Source organism: Falco cherrug, chromosome 8, assembly GCF_023634085.1.
Source record: "Falco cherrug isolate bFalChe1 chromosome 8, bFalChe1.pri, whole genome shotgun sequence".
NCBI lineage: Eukaryota > Metazoa > Chordata > Aves > Falconiformes > Falconidae > Falco > Falco cherrug.
Window position 1 is genome coordinate 59,491,732 of NC_073704.1, and position 26,148 is coordinate 59,517,879.

General features: G+C 40.5%; 1 protein-coding gene across 2 annotated transcripts in view; it reads left to right on the forward strand.

Moving 5' to 3' along the window:
* ADAMTS2 (ADAM metallopeptidase with thrombospondin type 1 motif 2) overlaps positions 1-26,148 on the forward strand; it is a 261,371-nt gene that overhangs the window by 50,587 nt on the left and 184,636 nt on the right. Inside the window, exons 1-2 of one of the 2 annotated variants that reach the window (XM_055718996.1) lie at positions 23,311-23,620; positions 24,567-24,928. The exons of the other annotated variant lie outside the window; for it this stretch is intronic. Coding sequence (XP_055574971.1) covers positions 23,533-23,620; positions 24,567-24,928 — 450 coding nt within the window. The 5' untranslated portion in view covers positions 23,311-23,532. Of the gene's footprint in view, positions 1-23,310; positions 23,621-24,566; positions 24,929-26,148 lie in introns of those variants that run through there. 2 annotated transcript variants of the gene reach the window in all.

Consider the following 26,148-nt stretch of genomic DNA (forward strand, 5'->3'; position numbering starts at 1 on the left):
AAAATAATAGAACATAAAATACATAAAACTAGGTTGTGCTGTACCACAGCTTTGAAAATGACGCAGTAAAAATCTATTTTAAGAGACACTTTGAAAATGTGATTAAAAGTTATGTCATTTATTTAGTTTTTGTCCAGGGCCCAAATACAGTTATACCTGAGTGTCACTCTAGCTCTGCTGTGATACTTTCTGTAAAAATAGTCATGGATCAACTTGATCTCTGGTATAACTACATGGTATTAAACCCTGTCAAATATTCTTAGTGCACACATAAAAAGGGACAGGAGGTAATTTGTGCTATCAAAGCTTTATAACATGCAATCCTGTGCAAGGGATTGTTATTTTATAAAAGTGATGATTGTCTCTTCAATAGCTCTTCTCTCTTCTAGACTTTTGGTTGAAGCATCTGAAGTAATTCCTTGCTGGGCTCAGTGCTGTTTATTGACTGGGGGGCTGACTGAGCATGCTGTTGCTGGGAAACTGGGAGTGAGAGGCAGAAGTCAAACACGGCAGGTGGAAGCAGCATGTGGCAATGGTGGTGTTCCCTTTTGTTTTTAACAAGACTTCCCTGATTTGTTATTAATATGTATCTGTTGTAGCAGTCTATCAATAGACTGAGGAAGGAGGTACTTGGCTGTCGTTGGGAAGTTAAGAGCATGCTCAAAGCACAATGAAGTGAGATTTCAAATAAAATACTATATTATTGCCAGAATATTAGGGAAGAAAATGCTGTACATATTCCAAGAGCATGACAACTGTCTAACTAGTGATTTTGTATTTTCTCTGCTTATTTTGGTAAAGTTGTACCATTTTAGTGGTCTGTGATGTATGAAAAAATGAATGAAAAAAAAAAGAAAAAAAGGATAGACTAACTTGGGATGGAGAACCTTGTTTTTTAATGAGAGGTTTATCAAGAAAATATGAACATCATTCCAGACAGAGGTCTGCAGATGCTACTGGTGCATAAATAAAAAATAACAGAAAGATAAAAATGAGGAACAGAATACGTACAGAAAACTATTTATTTTGCCAAGAGAAGGGCATAGTGTTTGTACATCGTGTTTTTGCTAAAAGAACAAACATTTTTTAAAAAAAGATAGTAGGAGATAAAGATGACAAGAATTTTCTCTTGGAGTAAATGTGTATATGGTAGCTGGCATCTTGCTGTGGGATAAATCAAGGTCCTCCAGAGTGAAAAAACTAAATAGATTTGCCTAAAAGACTAAAACACCCTGAATGAAGTCATAGGTTCTATGTTCTCTGTAGGCTGATTCATGTTCTCTATAGACACCAAGGGAAACCTTTAAAACATATTCTTCAATGGCAGAACCCTACATAAAATGGCAAATAACATTTCTGGGTTAGAGCCAGCTGAGTTTTCCTGTCAGGCCCCCAACTAATGTAGGATCTACAGGGAGTATGCTAAACCTAGAAGTCAATACATTTGTTGCTGCATTTGGAATAAAACCAGCAGAGAACTGTAGCAAGGATAAACTTTAATTTTAGATATTCATTCCAAAGATAAAAAGCTTTACCATCTTCCAAGGGACAAACTGACCTAGGATGTTACAGAAACTTTCCTCCTGGTGGTTTTTTTTTTTTTTTTCCCAGTACTTACATAATAGGAAATGAAATTTTCCTGTTTCAGTGGTGGAGATTACAGTAAAAGAGCTGAGAACCTTCACATGGGAAGGAATATGTTAGAGCTATTTAAATATACCATGGCTTCCTTCATGTACCGTCAAAAAGATAGGCTGTTGTTTTTTGTCTTCTGAGCATGACAAAGTAGTATGAGGTAAGCTGGCTGCTGTAATGCATGGCTATGGTCAGATGATCTGAGACACTATTTATGCCAACATGTAAAATACAGATGTATATAAGAGTTATACATTGAACTATATAATTAATATTGGAAATTAAGGATGTGCCACTGAAACGAATTTAAAATTGCTTCCCAAATTAATAAGTGTATCAGATGAAAAAGACAAGAATACTTCTAGATACAGTATCAAGTAATATTGGAGGTACAACTGATTATATAATAGGGGAATCATTAAAGCAAGGCTCATAGCAGCAATAGATTTAGGATTAAAACAAAAACGAAAGTGAGAAGTACACTGCCAAATAGTCAGACTTGGAAAAGAAGAAATGTGCCCTGAAAACATGCTGTGCTTTATACTGCAGAGCTTTATTTGAAGGAAATATCTCATTAATGAAGTCTGGGGCAGAAAAATGGTGAAATAGGCCAAAGATGACTATAGTAGGCAATAATACCCAGAGAATAAGGGCAAAACCCTGCCTCATGGAAACCAGTGAGCTTTTGTCATTGATTGAGTGGGATCAACATCTTTGAACAGAAGTCAGTGGGAAATAACTAGGAGAAATGCCCAGATTAGATGCATTGAGGAGATTTACATTTGGTTTGAGAGGAGGCAGATCCTCCTTTAAATAAAATAATTGTTAAACATGACCCAATGAATATAAACTAAGAACGGCATAGCTGTCCATCTGCAGTTGCTAAGTCCCCATTCTGCCAACCTTATAAAATCAATAGGACTATTCAAAGGGCAAGGTACTGCTCATCATAATGCAGTAGCTTGCTAAAAGACATTAGAAACTGTTTCTGGGGGCCTATTTAACTTGTGCAAGGGTTGATGACAAATAACTTAGTGAATAAAATGTCATTTTACATACATTTACTTGAAATAATTCTGGTTTTTAAGCTTCACTTAAATGTAGAGTTTCTATGATCCCCTTGGCACATTACAAATGTGAGTATAGCTTAGCTAGTGTAGGTACTGTTATTCAAAACTTCCATTACTCTACACTAAGAATAACTTCAAAACAAGATAATGTCCAAAATTCATGAAACCTTATGAGGTCATATATATTTGGAGTCATGCCCAGTATATGTATTGCAAGCTTTCAGTATGTTGGAAGTGCTAATACATTTTAAATATATTCCATCAGATTCAGCCAAGGCATGGGTATGAGCACAGAATGATGCAAAAAGAAGTATGTGCCAATTAAATCTAGTAGCAAGTCACTTCAGTCAGTGTAGGCAGTGTGCTGCTTTCTTCCAGGTGAAAACCCAGCTGAATGACATATCCACAAGTCATCTGCTTGTTAGAAAGTATGGCAAGAGGAAATCTGGCTTGTGTTGTGTTTTATTGGCAAAATGTCTGCAGAAAGTGAATCAAAGTAGCATAGGCGAGCATTAATGGAAACTTTCTGAGTTTCTTTTGCTTTGGCTTCTGAGCCATGTCAAGGGAAGTGTATCAGAAATGACATCGTACATGACATGGAGTGGATGTAATACTGCGGTACCTACCACCTTTCTGTGACGGTTAGCAACACCATTTAGAGAAGGTGTTCCAATAGAAGCTGCAGTGCCAGGTTCCATGCTGTGTCCCTTTCCATGTCCTGTGACCCCGAACACAAATGTGGCTGGCAGGTGAAGGATACCTGGGGTCCAAGAGTAGGACAGAGGCTGTAGTACCATTGCTTGGAGTTGCCCTAGCTATGGGAGAATCTTGGTGTGAGGCTCACAGTCAAGTTAGGTTAGCTGGATAGATCTTGGAAACTAACTTTTATATTTAAATGAGCAGGTATTTGAATGGCAAATATTTATGCTCTATTTTGGGAGTTGAACGTATGTTGTCCTTTTCAGATGGAGATAGCAAATACTTGTGAAGAAACTTCAATTATTCAGCTGTAGGGAATCAGAAGAATTACACCCAAAACTTGCAAACAATAGGTTAGACAAAGTCATAATCTTTTTAGAGAATATTTTTAAGTAGTGGAATTTTTTACCATGGTGTGTAGTCTCTCAGCCTTGCATTATTCTTTTAACAGAAAATTTCACCTAGAAGCTTTTGTAGGTAAAAGGTGAGAGAGGAAATAACTCTGTCTACATTTTGCCAATGGAAATTTAAAGAATAGAGCTCAATGGCTAGATTTGCAAAGTTACTTAGTTAAAATCCCCTGGAGTCAGATGTCCAGATGCCCATAAAAATCTTGCCTTAAGTGACTTGCCTACGGTCACAGGGGAAGTCTGTGGCAGAACAGGAATTTAAATTGGCTATCTTGACTCTCTTAACATCATATTTCCTCTGAATTAAACCATACTTTTTTCAGCTACAGATTGCTAAGCGTTTCTGGTTTTATGAAGACCCCAATTCTACAGTAAAAGGTGTGTCTCCTTCAGCTTCCTATATAACAAAACCAAGAGCTTAAGATTAACCCATTCATGCCATCCAGATTTAGATTTTTAATTCAGTTGCCTGCAGTAGGACCTCTGAGTCTGCATTTAACCAGGAAATTATACTGCGAAGAGAGTTACATGGTGAGGATGCTCTGAATTTCCCTCTCCAGGCTGCATTGACAATATTGGGTGTCCATATTGTTGCCTAATGTTAGATAGCTGCCTAAAATGAAGAGTCATTGGAAATGTGTGAGTTGTTATTTGGGTCTCTAAGAAAAGTGAGTCAGAAAGGAGAAGAGATGAAGTCTTAAAGTGAAATAGTTTTTTACTCAGCATGTTTTGGAGGAGCTGCTTTATTTGCCACAGTCACTATTCAAAAAGGAAAGAAAATCATCAATAATATTCAAAAGCTAGAAGAGTTTTATAAGTGTCACTTTGTGAAGTCAGGCTGAAAATCAGTTAAAAGTAAGGGCCATTTTTATTAAGTAACTTCTTTTATCTTAGTACTTATTAGAGAACAATGTATTTCAAACTAAACATAACTACCACAGTAAATCATTGAATAAAAATGACGAGGAAAAAACCACCTCACGAAATCCCCTTTTAACACTACAAAGATATTTATTTTAACATATAAATATATACATTTGTTACAGATGGGTCATTTTAGGAGTTGAGCTCTATCCACCATCTTTATGTATAGGTATGCCATACCATGTACTGTGCTTTAGTTAGGGTAGGTGATTCAGTTAAGTGATCAGTCAGATAATTTATTTATAAAAGCTGTTATCCAAACTGTGAAAACTGAAAGACATGAACAATTAGAGCTTTTTTTAGCTATTCTTTAAATGCTCTATTTTTGAATGAGGACTCTGCTGTTAAGGGCATGGTATAATTTTTCTATTTTGTCATTAAAGGGGACATTATACACATAGTCCTCAGTTCTTTAATAGTCTGGATTCTACGCTTACTGTTGTCAGTGGATCAACATCTTTGCCTAAATTTACTCAGACCATAATTGCAGCCAGTGTAAAGAACAAGGGAGGGGCCCTGACTGCTTATTGCGAGGCTGAGAAAGGGCAGGGTGTAGGCTTGTCCGTCACAATTACATGGTTCCAAAAAAAGCTCCTGACAAGCAGTACTCACAGCAAATTTTTACACTGAAGTTTGTTTTTTATACATCTAAGGTTTTATTATGGAAGAGATGGCAGCTGAAATTACTATTGATTAGAAAACCAATTTAGTAATTCATATTCCTGTTTAGATTAGTAGATAAGAAAAGTGGCATAAACCCCCAACTGACCATATTCTGAATAAAATGGATAAATGCACATTTTTGGGAAGACATTTGTTGAAGGCAGTATCATGAATTCACTGAAAAGCCACCTCTCTTCAGAGAGAGCTAATGTTCATGTTTTAAACTGTAGACTTTACTCAAAGGTAGGCAAAATCACTGCACTGCTAGGTGGGCTGCTGCTTGCAGCTGGTTAGATGTAGTACCCAGTAAGTCACATGTATAGAAACTCAGTGCTCCCTGGAGGTAGCTGTCAGTATTGTAATTTAATCACCCTGGGATCTGCCATGGGAAATAATAAGACACGAGGAGAATAGTTAATTCTATGTAAAATGTCACGGAAAAACCGAACATTAGGCTCCAGATAAAAGTTAAAAATTCTCAAAGGGAAAGGAATGTCTGTACTCAGCGTGAACATAGTCTCCCAAACTTTAATCCCCATGCTTCCATTTTGGAGTTAAATAGCACTGGAATTCAGAATATCGATACCAAACTTACAGGCTGTTTCATTTTTTTTTTAAAGTCCTAAGTATCCTAAAATGTTTTAATGTCTACAGAGGAGGCGGGAAAAAAAAAAAAAAAGGTGTACTTGAATCATGGCTTCAAGGAACTGTCTTGTAGTTCAGCGCTCCCCAAAGAGGAGGCACTGGGAGGATGCCGAGGTACACCTGTGTTATGGGCATATGCCAACACCCGGCAGTACTCACTGGGTAATGGAGAGGCTTCAGATCCCTTACGCCCAGGTAAAATCTCACTTGGGCAACAGCAGCTACTTCAGACAAAATGATGGCCACAGTCACTTTATGTCTCTGAAGCAACACTGTATGCCTTTCATCTGCAGGCAGATTAAGCACTGGCTCAGCTACACCTGTTCCCAATGCCTTCTCTCTGCCATGGGTAAATTTTCAAAAGTTTAAGCCCGCTATTGCTTGGAGTTTCCCTAGGGCAGTGTGGCATTGCTTGCCCTGCAGCTGCCCTGCTTTCTAATGGTGCAATGATACGCTAAACTGACAGGTGTTGCAAACCTAAGTGAGCAAGGAGAAATAATAAAAAGGGATCTAAAGAGCTCAGAAATACGTGCAGGAAGCAAAATGAGATTCAAGCTGGAGAAGTGCAAGCTAATATATCTGGAGGAAATAATAAATTCAGTTCTGGCCAGCTCAATAGCAAAAATGTGAAAGGAATTTAGAGACAACCAACAAAAAAGATTAAGAGGCAAGACACAGTAGCTTTGCAGAAAGGTGAATAGCACCAAGTGGGCAGTCCTGAAGCCCTTACTCAGCTAATGTTAGGTGATCATGGTATTTCAGAACCTATTCCTATTCTCAGCCCAATAAATAATATAATTAGTATTCAGATGAACAGGTAATGAGGACAACCCAAAGGTGAGGAAGGTTGAAAGATAGGAACTGACCAAGCTGAACTGCAGGAAGCCAAGTGAGACACAGTATTTCCCATGGAACAAGTCTGCATCGGCATCAGGACAGTCTTAAAAGAAAACCACACTTTATCTCTAGTTTCTTATTCCATAGGTGTTTGGGCTGCTTGTGTGTTGATCACCTAGAAGTGACTTTGTTGAAGTGACTTTGTTTCTAGTGGCTGGAAGAGATAGAGGATTGATTGTAAGTGCTCAGGTAAAAGAATGTAAGGGAAATGTGGGGGTTTGAAACAGAAGGCAGAAGGTTCTCTTGCATATATGATTAAAATGGCTTATGTCTGTTTGACTTTGATTGTAAGGTGTTGCTTGTATGTGAAATGGTCTAAGGAGATTACTACATTTATATTTGAGCTCAGATTAAAATTTACATAAATTCTAATTTCTCATATTGAAGCTAGACTATATTTATAAAATGTTTAATAAAATTCAACACAATAAGCGTTTCTATAATCTTGTATATTGAGTAATCCCCTATATTTTAAAATTGCATATGGGAAGTAGAAAACCAGCTGCTATGGTCATTGTGTAATTCAAGACAAGAAGTTGGTGAATTGAAAGATAACATTTTCCAGGACACCTGAGCCTTGCAGGGTATTTAATTTTGAAAATTCATTTATAGCTGGTACTTTCAGTGTATATTTCAGTATGAAGTGCATATACTTCAGAATTACATATTTTTTCACTATGATTATATACTTCATTCTTGACATTTGTGTCCCTTGTCATTAAAAACATCAGCAATTCCATATACTTTCCAGCAATTTCTTTACTAAACACCTAGATACAAAAGTAACAATTGCCATCTTGTATGTTGTGAGCTATTTGAATCTGTTAATGAATCTGCTGTCCATGCACAATGTTTTAAATACAGGCAGCTAGATATAAATCATGCATTCCTGGAGGATGATTTTAGGTGACTAGGAAGCTGAACATCTGTTCTGTAAGTGAACAGAATGGCAGCTAATCTCATATTATCAGAAAGGCAGTGTGTTTATTCCCAAACTTTTTGTTTGATGCTTGGCTGTGCCTCAGTGTGGATGATGCAAATGACATCTTTTGAGAAGTAAGTGCACATAAGTTTTTGAAACATGGGCATGTCTGATTTAAAATCCTTTGCCACAAGTCGGTCATGCCAGCTGTTGGGAAGTGCTCACCAGTAACCATATGTTGCAATCAAGACAGGCAATTACTGTATGTCATACATGCTTTAAATTGAACAGGAAAAGCTTGTGTTTTTAAGGTAGAACTCCACAGGAACAGTACTGTGCCACTCAGTCTGTACGCCAGCTATTAGAGGGCATTGATGCTAATAAATACCAGCAGCACTACTTTGCAGTCATACTTCTTAGTTTGTGAGAGATCACTGAGCCAAATAACAAAAAGTCATTGCATACCCTTGGGTTACAATTCCACGTCTCTGCAGGAATAATTTACCCCAGCAAGAATTGGATTGGGCTGTGTTTCTGTTACTATTATTTCCGCTTCACAATTGTTTTAATTGTGACTGAGACCTCAGCCATTTGTTAACAATTTGGGTTTTTGTCAAAGGTGTGGCAGTGAATGTGAGTTGTTTTGGAAGAAAACAGTTGGAACAAATTACTTTGATTGCTCTATAGAATTAATCAAGATGCCAATAAAAACAAGAGTCCAGATTCAGACTGTGTTCCTACAACAGTGGGAGGTACGACCAGAGTGTCTTTGTGGAAGTTTTCTCCATGTTATTCTGTGAAGTTGGTGAGAGCTGTGTGTCTCATGCTGTTGCTCCATCAGCCTCCAGTAAAATAAAGCACAGCCTCGCTTTGCTGATTCCTGCTGTTTGTGAGCCGCTGGCATCCTTTACCTTTACATGAGTTTTAGGTTCCCTCTCTTGCTTTCATACCAGTAGTGCACTTCTGATAGATAAAATGAAATGTTCTACTGCAGAAAGAAGAAACTGTACAGAAATGAAATGCAACTAAAAAAGAAAATAAATCTCAAGGGTATGTGTGTGTTTACAGCCAGTCTTCCCCTGGATGTCCCTTTCATCTAATGCAGAAATGTAAATCAGCTTCATGATAATGTTTTGAAGGCCTTGAGCAGCTGCTTGCAGGTGAGAAAATATGGAGAAAGTAACATTCTGCTTGCTTTTAATAAGAAACGTAGGATTTGGGATTGTAATGTGGGTTGTTCTGTATAATAGAGGATATCTAGCAAGCTTCCCAGTAGCGTAATTTTTACAATAGCTTCCAACAAACAGTAGAGACTGTGAACAAATTGTTTCTGTAAATATTGTGGTATGGCCAATACAGAGGTTTAAGAATCACTACTTGGTTGAATGCCATTGCTAACAATTGATGGTGGAAGTGGCTGTTCTTATCCTCCCAACCATGTACGTATCATCTTTGAGCTAAAGGAGAACTTTGTCTAGTTAATATGCAAAAGCAGGCACACCGCTGAGTTGCCTTTAATATATCTCGTGCAAGGCCATGGGTCTTGAGGAGGATCAATGCAGTAAATACAAGCTACCTTCAAAGATTTGAATGACCACACGATATAGTTTCAGCTACTGAATTACATTCAGAAGATGTATACAAGGTGTTTTTATTTTTGTGTGTGTGCCAAAAGAAATGTACAAAATCACTTTAAGTGGATTAGTAAATACTGATGAGACCTTGTGGTCCATGAGGAAGACTGTGAAAACTCATGTCTTTTTTTCCCATAAGTGGTGAATATTACCCCCTGCAATAACTATTCTTTGCGTTTGGTGTATGGTAAGTTTGGGACTTGTTTATAAACCAGCTCACAGAGCTGTTGAATTTTGTATTTTGCATTCACAGCATTCTTAATTTTGAAATAATCACCTTAGATATTCAATGGATTAAGGAGGAAACAATAGCTTTTCATACAATCAAATACTATGAATGGGTATTTTTACTGGAGAGGATTGTTTGGGGGCTGTAATCAGTCAGCAATGCCTGGATTTGTTGTGTTTTGATGAAAAGGAATTGGATTACAAAGCAGCTTGCCATTGCCTTGGAGAAGGCTGAGAACATCAGGGTGCTGGACTCCTCAGAAAACATGGTTATTCTGCCGAGACTCTGAAATGGGAGCTGAGCTATGCTGAAAATCTAGCTCCCTATGAAGATGTTATGAACTCTAGAAATCAGTGCCAAAAAAGTCCCCAGAATGGGGACACATTCTAATCATAACACACTGAACCCCAGCCATGATCAAATAATATACTTCTGAACTCTGATGTGCAGTCCTGTGTTACTGCATCTGATTACATTTTATCTTGAGGCTTCAGATAAGCAACTGCAGAACGATTCAGAATGAGAAGCTAAAAACGCTTGCATTTGGGATATCTCAAAAACTATTTTTAGATAGCTACAAAAGAAATTCCTCTCCCACCCTTCTGAAATGTGATCATTACAATAACATATCTTGCCAAAGAAAGCATCTGTATCAACACCTTCTAACGTAAATGAACGGAAGTACTGACTTTGCCTATTATTATTATAAAGGTTGTTAGTACTGCTAATAAAATGTTTCTTAAGCTCCACAGCTAGATGGGTTTCCTGTGGAATTGTCTAAACCCTTCCAATGCTAACTGTTTTCAATATTAAGAAAAGTATTTGCAGTACTGCTGTACCAGAATAAGGCCACCTTTCCCAGGAAATACAGCTCCAGTTACAGTTGTATTGAAAAAAGGCCAAAAAGGCCAGAGCAGAGCACTTATAGACACATTTCCTTGTCATATGTGGAATGCTAAATTATTGCTGACGTGCAGCACTTGTGTTTAGAATTGAATTTGCAACGGGAAGCTTACTGAAGCAGGACCAAAAGGATGCCAGCAAAAGTGCATGAAGACAGAGTCCTACACACTTTTGCCACTCAAAACCTTTCTGCCCCGCATATACAGAACACTTTATTTGCTCTTGGTTTCTTGTCTCTTTTCCAAAGCCCACAGGCTGCCTCGCCCTTCATCTTCCTGGATTCTTTACCATTTTCTGGCAGCCATCTGCTGCGTCTCAGTCGGAAATGTCTGCTCCTCTGTCTTAATTGAAAAAAACTCAACATTTTCTTCCAGTTCTTTTGCAGTGGATAGCACATCATAGACTTGCTCACAGTAAGCTGTATCTTTGTCTCAATAGTGTGCACAGAGAGAAAATGGGCAGATGCAAGATCAGCTTGCAGAGTAAAAAGTGGATGAGCCTCCAAACAATCTTGTATTCAAACCCAAATTGATTGCTGAACTTTCAGATCAATTTTAATTTCCCTTGATGCCTTATTCTAAAATAAATATGCAAGCTTTTTTTCATCAGTATTATCCAACCTTCTATTACTGCCGTTGCCATGATGTTCCAAGCAGCCATGCGGTATGTGTGTGAGAGATCTGAATACCTGCAGATTGGTTACAATAACAATCTCTCTGGTCCCTCAGTTTAAACAATTTAAAATGTCATGTCAGGAATGAAAAAATATGAACCCCTGCGCAGCTAAAGAGTTCCTAGGAAGAAGATGGAAACTGTGGGTTCAGAAGCCTGTTGAATGAGATGGGGATGGTGCTGAGAAGGAGATGACCTTTGCCTTGAAATCTCATGTCAAGTTCGCATGATGGCAGATCCTGTAGTTTCTGAGTGCAGGTCCATGGAGCTCAACTTCTCTTTTGTTGTGAAGAGAAACACCATGTAACATGCAGGAGCATTAGTACATAAAGGGTAATAGCTGGGTATTTTGGGTTAACTTAAATATTAAACTAAGTAAAATAGTTTCATTATGAATGTGACAGTTTGACTAAGCAGCATTTAATGATTATAACAGCAGCGGCCAATTTTTTTCTTTTGTAATTAGCCCTATTAGGGTGAAGGCACATGGCTGACCTTAAAACAAGAATCAATATTTTTTTTTTGCTTTTCTCAGTGTATAAGTATTTAGCATATGATGTGTACGTTTTCCCTTTTTCATTTCTTGCCTCATTTAAAATACTGTTTGATCAACATCTAATGTGAAGTAATATCTAAGAAAGGATTGAATGCAGATGTTTAATGTAAGTTGCATGTTCTTTCACTGTTCTGATGTACCAAATTACCAAATCTTGTAACAGTGAACAAATGTTTATCCAAGTGAAATGCAGATTCATTATGGTAATGTTAGATTATGTTCTGAGGTAATGATTACATGGTCCATTGAGACTTGTATTCTATTCTTGATTTTTCAGCTGACCTGCTGTATGAATGTAGGCAAGTTATACCCTCACTCCCTGCCAGTGATTTTCTTACCACATTTATTATGTCTTGTTTATGTAAACAGTAAGATGTGTACAAAATAGTGAGTTGTTTACTGTATTTAATAGGATTTAGCACAATATTATCTGGTCTTGTTTGAATCTACTTGGCATTACAGTGATTCAAATAATTACTTATAATCGTGGCTCTTAATTCACTGCAATTGCCAATGGCATATTTTCTTTAGAGAATCTGTACATTAATCCTCTCTAATACTGATATTGTCATAATCATATTAAAGTTGTAAGAGGTTGAACTGCAAAATTCAAATCTAGTTAGTTAATGGCCTCAGAGAGCTTTGAGAACTATTTTCAGTTAGGCCTTAGTAAAGGTCAGAGCCATGTGAATATCAGTTTATGTAGTAACACTGGTCACCAGCAGCTCAGGTTGCACTGCAGTCCTCCCTTCAAGTTTGAGAGCAGAATTTTTAGGCACTTGCCAGGTACTGCCCATCCTTCAGTTACCATTAGATTTGCATTTTGTTTTGAAGATTATTTCCCTTTTCCTCTCGTGCTTGCCATGTCCAATTAAAAACAGGAGAGAATATAAACTTCATGAAAAGCTTTGAGCTTGTACGATATCATGGCAATGTCTGTGCTAAAACTGAATTTAAAGGATGAAGCCAGGGAGAGCACCATCAGTAAGCAAGACAGGTGTAACACTGAAATACAGAAAATTCTAAACAAACTTGGAAAAGAATGAAGCAACTCTTTGTCTTAGTAACCTTGGAAAAGAGAAATACTTACTCAGACTGGTTGTAAGGAGCATTTTCTTTTCTCTCTTCCAACAGAACTTGGCAGCTACTAGCTACAATACAATGCCACCTGGGGGAAGAAATACTGTAGATTTCTTGAATACACTAAAAAGCAGCTGTTTTTCCCTTGTCCCTCAAAATCAGAATTGCTCATATTTTTGATGCATACATATCCAGTAGCAAGTAATGTTTGAGTAACAGCTTAGAGTGAAGGGATGAAGGAATCATGGAGATGGTATTTGTAACTCTCTAAGAAGATTCATTTTTCCATGTAGACAAAGTCAGATTTGTGTATGGTTTGTGCTACAACTGCATTTCCACTTTTGTTTGCTCTTGATGTATTTTATAATCAGTATAATTTACTCAGAGTTATTTCTTCCTAAGACAGCCAGTCAGGAATCTAAAAAACTGTTCAAACACTACCTGTAGTATGGCTCTGGGGTTAAGAAAAGAATTGTTACTGATGGTAGTGCCTGAATGGTTTGTAAGATCCCAGAACTACAAACTATGGTGAAGTCTGTGCTTTTGATTAATTTATGTAAAACAGGATAGAGTTTGGGCTTTACCATTATTAGAAAATGGCTATAATACTGAAAACTGTAAAGATTCTACATACATTTTAGCACTCTATGTGAGATGTCCCATGATTACTATTGTACTAAATTATTAAATTAAGTACTGCCAGCTGACATGATACACATAACATTTCTATAGATTATTTCAAGCGTGTTTCTAAGAGAAGATATAATTCAGAAGAATATTTGGCTCTTGTTAAAAATTTTAACCAGAGTCACTTCTAGAACCGAAGGAGTTGATACAAGTTTCTTCGTTTGTGCATCTGTGTTTGTGTGTACACAACCACCCTGAAGGCAGGTTTTACAAAAGGAAGGTACAGAGATTAAAAACTGATTAGTTTTAAGAATCCTCCTCAGTATCATGCACATCAGTACGCACATATTCTACAGAACATGTATTTCTTGCAAAACCTGTCAGGCACAGAATGAAATCCCTCTTATGAGGACAGCTGGAGAGTTATGCAACTTCAGGAGGATTATGCAGATGTGTATATGCTGTGAAGTTGCCTGATGGATTACGAGCCTGTGTAGGTTTGATTTAAAAGGAAAACCAACTTAATTCTCTTCTGTAGTGTATGGAATGTTTCCAGAGAAGGCCGGAAGCCTGGAGTCTACAAAACTGATAGTCTGACTGATTCATTGGCCTGTTTTGGTGCCTTCAGTCTGACCAGCAATGACAGACCGACCGTGTTTAGGCAGGGTGTGTGTTGTTCTGTACTCTATTCAACAGAAGTTCTCAGTCTCCACAGAACTTGCCCAAAGTTCAGTGTAGAAAGATTATTTATAATTTAGTCCTGTTTAAATATTTTTGTAATATGTCATCTAATGATGATGGATATTTTACAGTTTTATTAAACTGTAAGACATTAGGTAGACATGTTCTATCAAGAATTGCATCAGTTGTAATTAAGAGACAGATGTCATTTTACCTACTGTTTCATTGCAAGAATTTGTCATTTTAGTACTCAGGCACTTCCCTAGCAGGACTGTGTGCAAGAATAATCAACAGTTGTAAACAGGAATGCTAGAAGCAAATATGCAAATGAAAGGCACAGCTATTTCTGGTGGCTGATGGCTCTGTCTGCTCAACCAAAACATGCCTTCTAGCTGCAGAAAGCTGCAGGGAGTCCTGCAGGTCTGCTGTGCTGTTTTCAGAAGTGCTTTGGAGAAATGAACAAGCCTCACACTTGTGAACATAGACAGATCAGAAATTAAAGAGTTGTTCCTGCTTTTAAAGAATTCATCTTCGACACAGACAAGATACACGGACCGCTTTTGAAGTTCAGTAATTCATGTATCACACTGCCTAAAGAAGACAGAATCCAGAAGTTACGATAGGTGGAAAGATTGTCAGGGAATGCAAAGCATATGCACTTTGATCATTGATACAGTATCCCTTATGTAGTATCACATCATTACTGTGAGAATGAAAACAGATTGATAAAATACTACGCTGTGGTTGGTTAACTATTTTGAAACTCAGGCAGCCCCAAAGCCCCCAAATTACCACATGATGGCTGAGGAAATAAACTGTGGGGTATCACATTTAGTAGACATACTTCATGTTTTTCACCTGCTTCTGTGTTTAGGGATTCTTTGCTGTCTGACTATGAAATGCACGTTAAATAATTGTCAAAACCTACATGTTAGAGGCTGGGATGCTATAAGCACAGCAGGCTGAAATAATTCAAAAACACATTGTCAGTAGGTGATTCTGATTGTATTAACATCCATTTCACATGAGGGTCACAACTCTGAGTTCAGTGAATTTACTCTTGATTTATATGTCTATAAAGGACAGGAACAATCATAAGATACTCCCTGTGATACTCTGAAATCAATACAAAGAACCAAAGAACAAGGAAGGCTGCTAACAAGCTTTCAGGTCATGGACTGAACACTGCAGTCTACTTGTCAGCTATTGGTTGAAAGTGGAGCAAAAGCCAGCTATAAATTTGTGAAACATTAGATATCTGTTTGAAAGTGATTTTATTACATTTGTGAAATGAAGAAGGTCATTAGAAACATCCAGATTTTCCCTTTGTTCCCTTGGGGCTCTGAAATGCCTAATGTATGATTTGCATTTGCTGCACCAAGCCAGCTTTCTACAGCTTTGAATTTTCAGGTGAAAATTGTTTCTTATTATGCTTTCTGAATGTGTTTCCTTAAATTTCCATTTCTGTGAACTTGCTTTATTATTTCCACTAAACTGGACTTTCTTAAGCTGCAACAATTTTTTGCATAACCTCGGCTTTATTAGTTTATAAGGCAAACATACAGCATGCTTACCCAAGTTAGAGCTATTCATATTACAGACTAGACCCTATCATGTCATTTGAAGAATAAGCTGAAGAACAGCCAGAAACATTTGGTTGTTTTACTGCATGTGTTTCAATAATAGCCCTGGGCTTACTAGAGATTTTCCATGCTATTTTCTTTCAATGCTGGTGTGACACAATTTATAGTACACTCTAGGAGTGCCAACTCACACTCGAGTAAGTTCTGTTCTGGGGTTAAAAAAAAGGCAGTCATAGGACTCAATTTCTGCACTACAAAGGTGAACAGGAATTACTCTAGTCTTAGTCCTTGTCTTGAGTTTTTCTCAGTGACAAATGATGCAAGAGGCTTGCTTTAAAATATTCCTAAATAATCCCTGCCCTCATTTCTTCATCTGAATGACTGAAGGATGAGGCAGAGATTCCATGCGCAATGTCACATAATTTGGCAGACTTGGAGACTGGAGCTAGAGGAAATGCAAAATTCACAACTCCAACACAAATCTCCTATTATAAAGGTAGAAAATGCACATTCCCCAAAATTTTCCATCTCCTGACTGCCTGAGAAGTGTTTTCCTCTATCTTTTAGGCTCTGTGATTGTGACCTTCCCCCTGAGTTGGCAGTTCTCACTGAGTCAAATTCCATGAACCTTCTGAGCTTGTTTGACTTGAGGCTGCATATTCCATATTGGACAAGATCCCAGTAATCTCCTGTGCTTTTCCTTTTGAGTTACTTATATACTTAAACGGCAGCTACAGAAATTTTATCATTTTTGTGACTGATGAAAAACCTCTTAGAATAAAGGATTCTGTATAGCAGTAAATTTTCCTTAACCTAATTTGTAAAGACTTTTCTGATCAAGCACAATGCTGGCATATGAACTCAGTATTTCTGCCACTGCTTAAAGCTTAAACTCATCTCTGAAGATACAATTATTTACGGTTTTTGTCCCTTTCAGCTTTGTAGCTCCCAGAAAGCATGATTAAGGGAGGGAAAAAAAAAAAGGCTAAGTTGCAAATGCATGGCATCTCTCGAGGTGGTAGTGTAGGCGGTGAGAAGGGAGAAAGGAAAGAGCTTGAGACTTCTGTTGTTAAAGGTAATAATTATTCAGATAAACTGTTTATAGACATAAAGAATAAATACTATTTGAAAAGTGTGTCTACAAGTAATAGATAAGGATTGCGGGGGTGACTTTTTGAAAGATTATACCACCTGTCGTGATTTTGGTATGAAAATCCTTATTTTTCTACTTGTTTCACTGAACTGCTGCACTGAACTTTGTACTTAGGCAGGTCACTTTCTTCACTGTCTTAGTAACTCAATAGAGCTCAGTCTCCACTGGGCCTTCTAGGCACTACTTCAATACGAATATACAAATAATGATTCTGAGGCTGGAAAATCTCCTGGTCTCTTTGAAATGGGTATTTGTTTTTAGTGAAGATATAAATTACTAAGATGTCCTATTATCAGAGTTACAGCTGTGAAATAGGCAACTGGAAAGCAGAATTTGTTTTATTTGAAGAGAGAATTGAATCTGAAGATCTTATAAGGCTTAATTTAAAAATTTCTCATGTTTCTTAACTCATGCATTTGGGGAAAGTCCTGCTTTTTGTCTGTACTCAATTAGATTTATATAAAAATATTTCAGAGGCATTTTCTAGCAGTTGTAAAGAATATTTTTGCTTTGTTTCTTAATGTATACTCCTCATGTGTATCCTTACTCACTGAAACAATGCTTAGATGGAACAACCGATTAATGTTGTCAGCAGTGGGTGAATCAGTGAAAATGAGTGGTGTGGTTTTTTCTGGAGGGTGAAGAAGTCTGCATGGCTGAAATGCTTCTGAGATGATTTCTTTCTAGCAGAACAATTTGTAAGTATGGCTGGTTGAAACTGCTCCGTCAAAATTCTTTCTCAACAATAAATTAATATGTTGACTAGAAACATGTTTTTCCTCCAGACATGTTTCTTCTGGAAGATGTTGATTCTTCTCCTTTTAAAAAGCTGCAGTGCACACAGCCAAAATATTTCGGCCAAACTTGCTAGATGTTTTTCAGGGAAAATTACGTATAGCTAGATTTGCACTGGGAAAAAAAATCTAAACCGCTTGACTGGGGCCTAGTTGTCCGCAGCTTTCTTTGTAGGTGAAGCTGACAGTTAAAGAGATGCCCAGAGGGTGACAGATCTTAGGGCCATCTAACTTTTGTTCTGTCTCCCAGATCTTGCACAAATCTGAATGTAGTGACTTGCCCAAATTTGTGGCATAAGATGTTAGATAAATTCTGTCTTTCTTTAAAGGCTGAAGCATGTTGACAGGCAGAATGGGAATGCTTTATTGTCACTGACTGTGTATTTGATGTTTCTGAGATTTGAGACCTAGGAGAGTTATTTTGGCACTGGATTGACATGAACAATATGAAGAAGGGTAGAACAGTATTGAAAAAGTGTTTGGTTCGTTCAGTGACTCTATTTTCTCCCCTCAAAATAGATATCTCATAAACTGGAAAGGAACTGGTTAGTAACAAATGAGAATTCTTCAAGAGGGAAATCAAATGTCCCAGTACTAATTAGTTGAAATTAAGATCATTCAAATATTTATATAGGGAAGGCAAGTATTCCGGGAACATGCTGGGATAAATCACATGGCTGGAATATTAATAGCGAGGCAATAAATCTGCACAGAAATAATCAAGGTGAAAACGTAGGGGAGGGATTGTACTATTTATCAAAAGACAATTATACTAGCAGTTAAATACAGATGTTTAGTGAAAGAAGTGGTAACAATGAAATTTTATGTGTTATGCTGACAGAGAAAATGTAAAGGGGAATTAAGATGGAACGTTTACTGTGGGCCACAAAATCAGGACAAAGTGGCTGAACCAAATACAAAAGAAGGTAAAGGAAACTTGGATCCCTACTCCTAGGTTTTTTTACTTCTTCCCCTGCCTCTGAGTGCAAATGAACGTGTGCATACAGTTCAGCTGCAAGCCTGTAGTCAGGTAGGAGCTTTGGGCCAGTGCAGAAGGAATCTGAACCTGTTCTATCAATGAGCACAGACCCACGAAGGTGTCCACAGCTGGTCCCTATATGGCCAGCATCTGGCAGATTAATCTTTTAGCCCGTGCAATTTACAGGCAGCCTGATCTTTTTACTGTCTCAGGCTGCAGGTATCCTACGTGGGCAGCAGACACACGGAGCGAGGTTGGGAAGAATGCCTGCTGCTCCTTACTGTCCTGGAAGGCTGTACACTTGAATCTTAGATAGCTAAAGGGAGAGTTAAGTCCCATTGTCCAGCAGCGACAGGTTTCAAAACTACCATGTAACTGCTTAATTTTGTCAATAAATTTCCTTAAGCCACTGAAGTTCTGGGGCATGTCCTGTGTGGCTTCTGTCTCAGCAGAATCACCCAAGTCTTCTGACGACCGGCCTGCCTGGGCAATCTGGTGGGGGCTAAGGAGCTGTTCCTCAGAAATCTCAGGATGAGCATGCAGAGAAGATGTCAATCAATATTCATACAATCAGTAACTCCCCTGTTGTAGGGAGGATTTTGTTAGTTACCAATTAAAGATGTACATATTTTTTTGTAATAATACCATATTTCTTACTCCAGGAATCAAAGTGACTAGCCTGGGTATTACTGCTTTAATTTAGTTTCTTATAACTTTTTTTTTTCCCTGAGAATATTTCTTTTGCACTTTCTTAAAAAAGGAGTGGAACTTAAATTATTAAAAAGAGCTTGATGATTTGGTAATTTATTAATTGTTACATTGGTCTGTTTTTTCTGTGATGGATTGTTTCATTACTGTGCTCAGGTAAAGGGGGGAAAAGGCAGGACTGTTCCAGTTTTAGTTACTGCTCTTTAGCATATGCTGCCTCAAACTTAGCATTAAATACATGGGTTTTTTTATAGGTAGTATATAATATTGCCATGTAATGGCAAAAGGGTTCAGATAATATAGAGCCTGGAAATGTCAAGTGTAGAGGAAGTGAACTGGCATGCTCTTTTAATTTTTATTCTTTTTTATTAATTTTTTTAATGTTGCATATTCAGAAAGTAGGCATACCACTTCAGGGTGAAATCAAAGACAATGATCTGCATAAGAAACAATGCAGGCAACTTACAGTCCTTTTGCAGAAAGGTATTGTACTCCTCATAAGGAGGTCAGAAATGAGAACTCTCCTTTCTGGGGAACCTCTCATGTAAAACCTTTGGAACATGAGGGCTGTAAGCAGACTCTTACCTGTTCAGGTGATGGCATGCCCTTTGGAGAACGCACAGTTCTGCAGTCCAGCGTCTCCCCTCACAGCCCCACTAACATTGGGAAAAGACGGATTTTCCCTTGAAAACAGAGATCTTGGAAATCTCAGCTACAAGGTTGCTTGTTGCAATGTGCAGTTATACGTGTGTTGAATACTTCCATAGCAGCAGTTGGTGATTTAAGCTTAGGATCTTTTCATTTTACTAAGCAAAATTAAATGTTGAGAGAACATCTCCACAGGGAAGGTTTGACTGCAGTTTATACAGATGTACCCTAGCTAGAACAGGAATCGATAGCACAGACTTGGTGTGGACTAGAAGATCTGTAAATCCAGGTAAATACTCAGATAGTCTGTGCTGAACTCCATGTTGGTTCAGTTATAGTGCCGTTCATGCCTCAGCTAGCTTGTTTAAAATAACTTTGGATATTTCAGCATAAGTTGCTAGAACACCTTTCCTTCAGACTAGGTACTCATTCAGGACACATACCATCATTTTCTCCTTTCTGTATGCCTGTCTCCAGCAAAGGCAAGCATCTGTGTGATTGTAGTCATGTTTGGCAGCAGCATAGGCATACCCTCAGATCAAACTATCAGAGCACAGTTACAGTATCTAGTCCTTCTCCCTTCATTCCAGTAAAATAAACTTGATGTGACTTCATTCATACCAATTAATTTAGAGGTTTGTGGACTATGAGTAATGCAGCAGTACATACATTTAATGTTGAATTTTTCTAGTTAATTCTAAAAAAATTTGAAGCATCCTGCTGGAGACAGCCATGGCATGGCCCTACCTAGGCAGTGACCTTGACTGCCCATGTCAAGAATCCCGGGCAAATAGTTTAGGAAATGGGCAAGAACTAGTTCTGAGGAGGGTATTCCCCTGAATTTCTCTGCTGTAGTAGTGTTACAGTAGGGATGTAAGAACTTACAGTAGGGATGTAAGAACTTGTCTTCTTGAATTTTACTCATTCTGGGCTCTGTGGTGGTTGGCATGCCTTGGACCACCTCCTCAGGGTCAAACACAGATCCATTTTTCCTCTGGAAGGATAATGGGGTCATTGCTGCACATGTGGCACATCCTCAGTTGGTCTAAATTGGCATTGTGAATCCATTGCAGAAAATCTTGGCTCTGTTGAAGTCAATGGCAAAACCTCTCACTGACTTTAGTGGGGGATCAGGATTTATTCCAGTGAGTTCAGTGGAAACACCAACTGCAGATCTGGTTGTTTGACACTTGTTCTCAGTTTGGTTTTGTTTAAAATCTTAAAGAAGGTTGTAAAACAGCCCCACCAACCCCTGGAGCCCATGGAGCTTTTGGGTCTCGTCCCGCCCCCCCCCCCCCCTTCCCCTCGATAAGATAATAACATGCACATAGAACTTGGTTTCTGTATAGAAATAAACTACATGAAGGCAGTTACTGATTCTTTTTATTTGTATCATTACTGTGCAGTACAGCTGTTATCCATGTTAAAGCATATTTTCTAACCTCAATTTTTTTCAAGATAAAAATTCATCTTAATTAGTAGAACTATTGGCTGGGTTGTTTTGTGTTTCTACAATATACTGTCTCCTTATTTTTTTCTAGATGCATCATATACAAATAAGAACTTGGATTTCACATACAGGGCCAATCCTTCTCCCTTTCAAGTTTAGAAGCAGAAGTTATTTCAATTTGAGCAGGATGGGATGGATGGAACATAAAAAAGCCACATCATCAGCTTAAAATATAAGTCCAATAAAAATGAAGTTGGAACTTTACCAGCTATGTACTGAGGAAAGTATATGAGATTTTAAGTAAGAGAAGCTGTTCAATATGGACTCACAAACAAAACAAAACAAAATACAAGCCGACAGAAAAACAAACCAAAAGGAAGAACTGGGAGAAGCCCGGTGCAGCCAGAAATCCCAAGCAGAGGTAATTTGAAAAGATAAGTAAAGGGATGTTTGAATGTAATATAAAAAATTATCTACTCCACTATTCAGAATAATCTTTCCCTTTTAATCCTTAACCTAAAAAATGAGAAAACCAAACCAGAACAGCAAACCAAGCAAGCACAAAACCACATACTGCCATAATTAGGCTTGGGGTCTGTAAAAACTAGTCACTGGCATTGAGCAGTACTATCTAGCTGTTACTGTTCTATACCCTTCACTTGTGTTCGTAATATAGGGGAGGAAGGTAATAATTGGACCCTTAGTTGTAAAGGAGCAAGAAGAGTGAAGGATACCCAGGAAAATTCCTTGGCAAAGGACCAGCTTCCTGCAGGAAGCCATTGCATACAGATTTCCAGAGGGATATCCATGCAGATACAGTGCGAAGTGGCCTGTGGTAGTTGGGGCCATGGACTGGCGAGGACAGTGGGCGAACAAGAAGAGCTGTTAGGGTTCTGCAAGGTTAGAGTGGTGAAAACAGCAAATGATAATGTAACAGCTGAGTAAATATCTACATTATCTGAAAGGAATAAGTGGTATGGCATTTATCCTGGCCATATGGAAACAAATATAACTTGGTTTTTTCCATAAGGGCCACTCTTGATTATTTAATTATTTTAAAGGCTCTTTTTCTATATTGTATTTATAGTACTCCTGAATGCTTTCAGGGTCTGGCTCTCCATTTGCAGGATACTTAATATAAGGTTGCTTTGGAGCAAGTAATTTCAGTCTTATTAGCAAATAATCCAAATGATTTTTCCCTTGAAATGGCTGCTTGGAGTAATTTATTCGATCAGACGAAGATCTCTGATCGCGGCTTGTCTGCGTTGGTGGCACTTTTTCCATTTGGTCCTTGCTTTCAGCGGGAACCCAAGACTCCAGCAAAACTCACGCCGAGGTGCCGTAAGTTTGCCTGGTTTGGCCCTGGTCTCCCTGGACCACCAGTTCCCTGGGAATTCGCAGCCCGGAGCGGGGGCGGCGCAGCCCGCGGGCCCCAGCAGCGGGGCACTGGTCCCAGCGCCCGGCGCCGGGGTGCCGCTTCTCGCTGCAAACCGCGCCCGGCCAAGCCCGATCGCCGCTCCCGGGGCCCGGCCCGGGCAGCGCCGCCGGCAGCGGCAGGGTCCCGGCAGCGGCAGGGTCCCGGGGGCGGCGCGGCGCTCGGGGCTGCCCGGCGGGGCGGCAGGGCGGGCAGTCCCCGCTCCCCTCGGCCCGGCTGCGCCGTGTGGCAGCGCCTCTGTCAATCAGCCTGACTTCACTCCTGCACGCCCTGTGTTTCCAGTATTATACCCCCGCCGCCTCCTGGTGTCTCTGCTTCGCTGCGAGCCGGGAGCGCGGCCGCCACTGCCGCTGCGGCTGCGGCTGGGCGAATGCGCGGGCGGCGGGGCGTGGGGCAGCGCTGAGCGGCGCGGAGCGGCGCGGAGCGGCGCGGAGCGGAGCTGCCGCCTGGCCCGCCCCGGCTGCGGGAGGCGCGGCGCTCGGCCGGCTGCGGGCAGCCCGGGCGCCGGCCCCCGCGTCGGGCCGGGACCGCCGCGATGGACCCTCCGGCGGGCATCGCCTGCCTCCTGCTGTGCTGCGCGCTCGCCCTGCCCGCCGGCGCCCTGCGGCGCCCCGGGGACAGAGGTAGGTCTCTGCCGCGACGCCGCGGCCGCCCCGCCGCCTTTGGGCTGCTCGCCCTGCCCTGCCGCCGCCGGTGCCTCGCAGCCCGCCCGTCCGAAGTGGCGGCTCGTCGCCCCGCGGCTTTCCGCTCCCCTTGAACTTCTTCTGCGGCTACTTTTGTCGGGTTTCCAGTTGTTTCCTGCAAGCGGCAGGCGGGGACGGGGACGGGGAAAGGGACGCGGGAGCCCCGCCGGCGGTGACAGCGCTGCGCCGGTGCCCGCGGCCGCCCGCAGCCTGCCCCGCGGAGGGGGCGAGCCCCGGCGGGCGGGCGGGCAGGGCTCGGTGCCTGGAGTTCCCCGTGCGGGATGAAGCACATGGCAGGTCGTCTGCCTCCTCCTCCTCCTGCCCCGGCCATCGCCGCCGTCCGAAACTCCGGGGGCTCCCGCGGAGACCGCTGCCGATCGCTGCCCGTGCCCTCCCCGTCACCGGCCGGCTCATCCCCGCCGCACCGGGGGCAGTTTGAGGGACGTGCCGTTCTCTGGCAGGCTTGCAACCTGCATAGCGAGCCCCTGCCCCTGCCCCTCCGAGATCCCGGAGTGGGTCAGCTGGCCACCTGGGTAGCCCCAAAGTCCCCGAGGTGACCCGGCCACTGACCGGGTTGGGTGGGGGGTGCGGGGTCCCGGCTGGGTGAGTAAAGGGTGGTGGGACCCTGCGGTATGGGCAGGAGTGCGGGGTCCTTGTGGTGTGGGGAGGCTCCCGCTGCCGGCTGATGTTCTGGGGAGCAAAAGGCAAGTTTGAATGAACTCTGCACACTTAGTGCTGGTGAATGAAGTGCCTGTACAGAGTGCAGTGTCCATCCGCCTTATGTAAGTGTCTGCTGCGCTAATGAATAATGGAATAAAAATCCCGCGGCATCAGGATGTGTTTAAGTTCTAGTATCTCTTTCCTCTCTTGCTTTGTCCCTGTAAAGATCCAGTTCTGAGGAATATAGAGGATTACAGCCTTGTCATCCCCACCAGCACCGATTCAGAGGGCAGGTTCCTATCCCACTTGGTGTCTGGACCACCAAAAGCACGCTTCAGGAGAGCTGCGGAGGACTTGCAACATGAAGCAGCAAATGAGCAAATATTTTACAATGTCACTGTTTTTGGAAGAGAGTTTCACTTCAGGTTGCGGCCAAACTCCAGGCTAGTGGCGCCTGGAGCAACAGTTGAATGGCAGGAGGACTCTGATGAGACTCACATTGAACCTCTCTATGGGAATTGCCTCTATGTTGGGGATATCACTGATTTGCCAAACGCTTCAGTCGCTATCAGCAATTGCGATGGACTGGTAAGTTACTTTTGTTATTTTATCAAAGATAATTACATTAATTTCCTACAGTCTTTAAATATAAAATGTGTGGACTGTCAGAAACTCACACCTCATATGGTAACTGTGAATGCAAATTAAGTAATGTTCCCTGGTGTGGGAATAGCTGCGCTGCACCAGGCACTTCTTTACAGACAGTGGCACTACAAGTTTGAGCACATGCTCTGTGGCAGCTACTCTGGAACAGAGCAGCTGAAGCCAGGATTTGTATTGGTTTGTGGTAAAGTTACTTGAGGTGTCTGACACTTTGAAACAGAAGATGAAGTGGCACATGCTCGGCATCCGCTTCCGCTTCTCACTTCCAGTCTGCAAAGGGAAATTTTACAAGAGTTAATCCCAAATAATGGGCTGGACTTCCCTGGAAGCAAATTTGGTAGGTAAAGCATGGTTTTTTGCCCTGGAAAATTTTTAATTTATTCAGTCTTTTCATGGATCTTTCATTCGGTGAGTTTCATTGCCTAATCCAGTGATTGATGGAAAGTCACAAAAGAGTTTGAGTTTTACGAGCAAAACAGCTCCCTGTGATACATTTTGTGAGACTGTGTGTTTTACAACTTGCTGCAGTTCTCTGTTCTGGAGTGCATGGTCAGCAGTCAAATTACAACTGTTTGTCCCTGACATCCTAAGCTGTCATACTGTCATTTGAACAGTAATTACTGCACGGCAATTTGTTTAGTGAGAAAAGGGCTATGTTTTTGATCATGAACAATTTATCCAGCCAGTATTTTCTTGCTCTACCCTTGAGAGTTCCTAATTTTGAGATTACTTAATTTTAATGCATTCTGTTCTCTGCATAAAAAGCCAGGATGAGTCAGTTGTATTTCTATTTATTTTATCATAGAAAGTTGTTAATTTGCTGTGCCAAGAAGATAACATGTATGGAGATAGTATGTCAGCTATCCGAGAATGGAATGAAATCAAATGCTTCTCCCTTTACTCTTTCCTGTGGTTTCTCCTAGCCATGTGCATTCCTGTTTTGAGAAGCAGGTTTTAATGTTGCAGTTGTTTGATGTGGACAGCTGGCACAGGGCAAGAGGCACACCAGGGCTCAGCAAGAAGAACAATTCAGAAAGCAGAGAATGAGCCTGCAAGCCTGCCTCTGGTAGGGAAGCAGAAGTTCTTTGCTCTCCCTGTACCTAGCACTGATCGTTTTTGACTTGCTCTGGGCATTGCAGAACTGG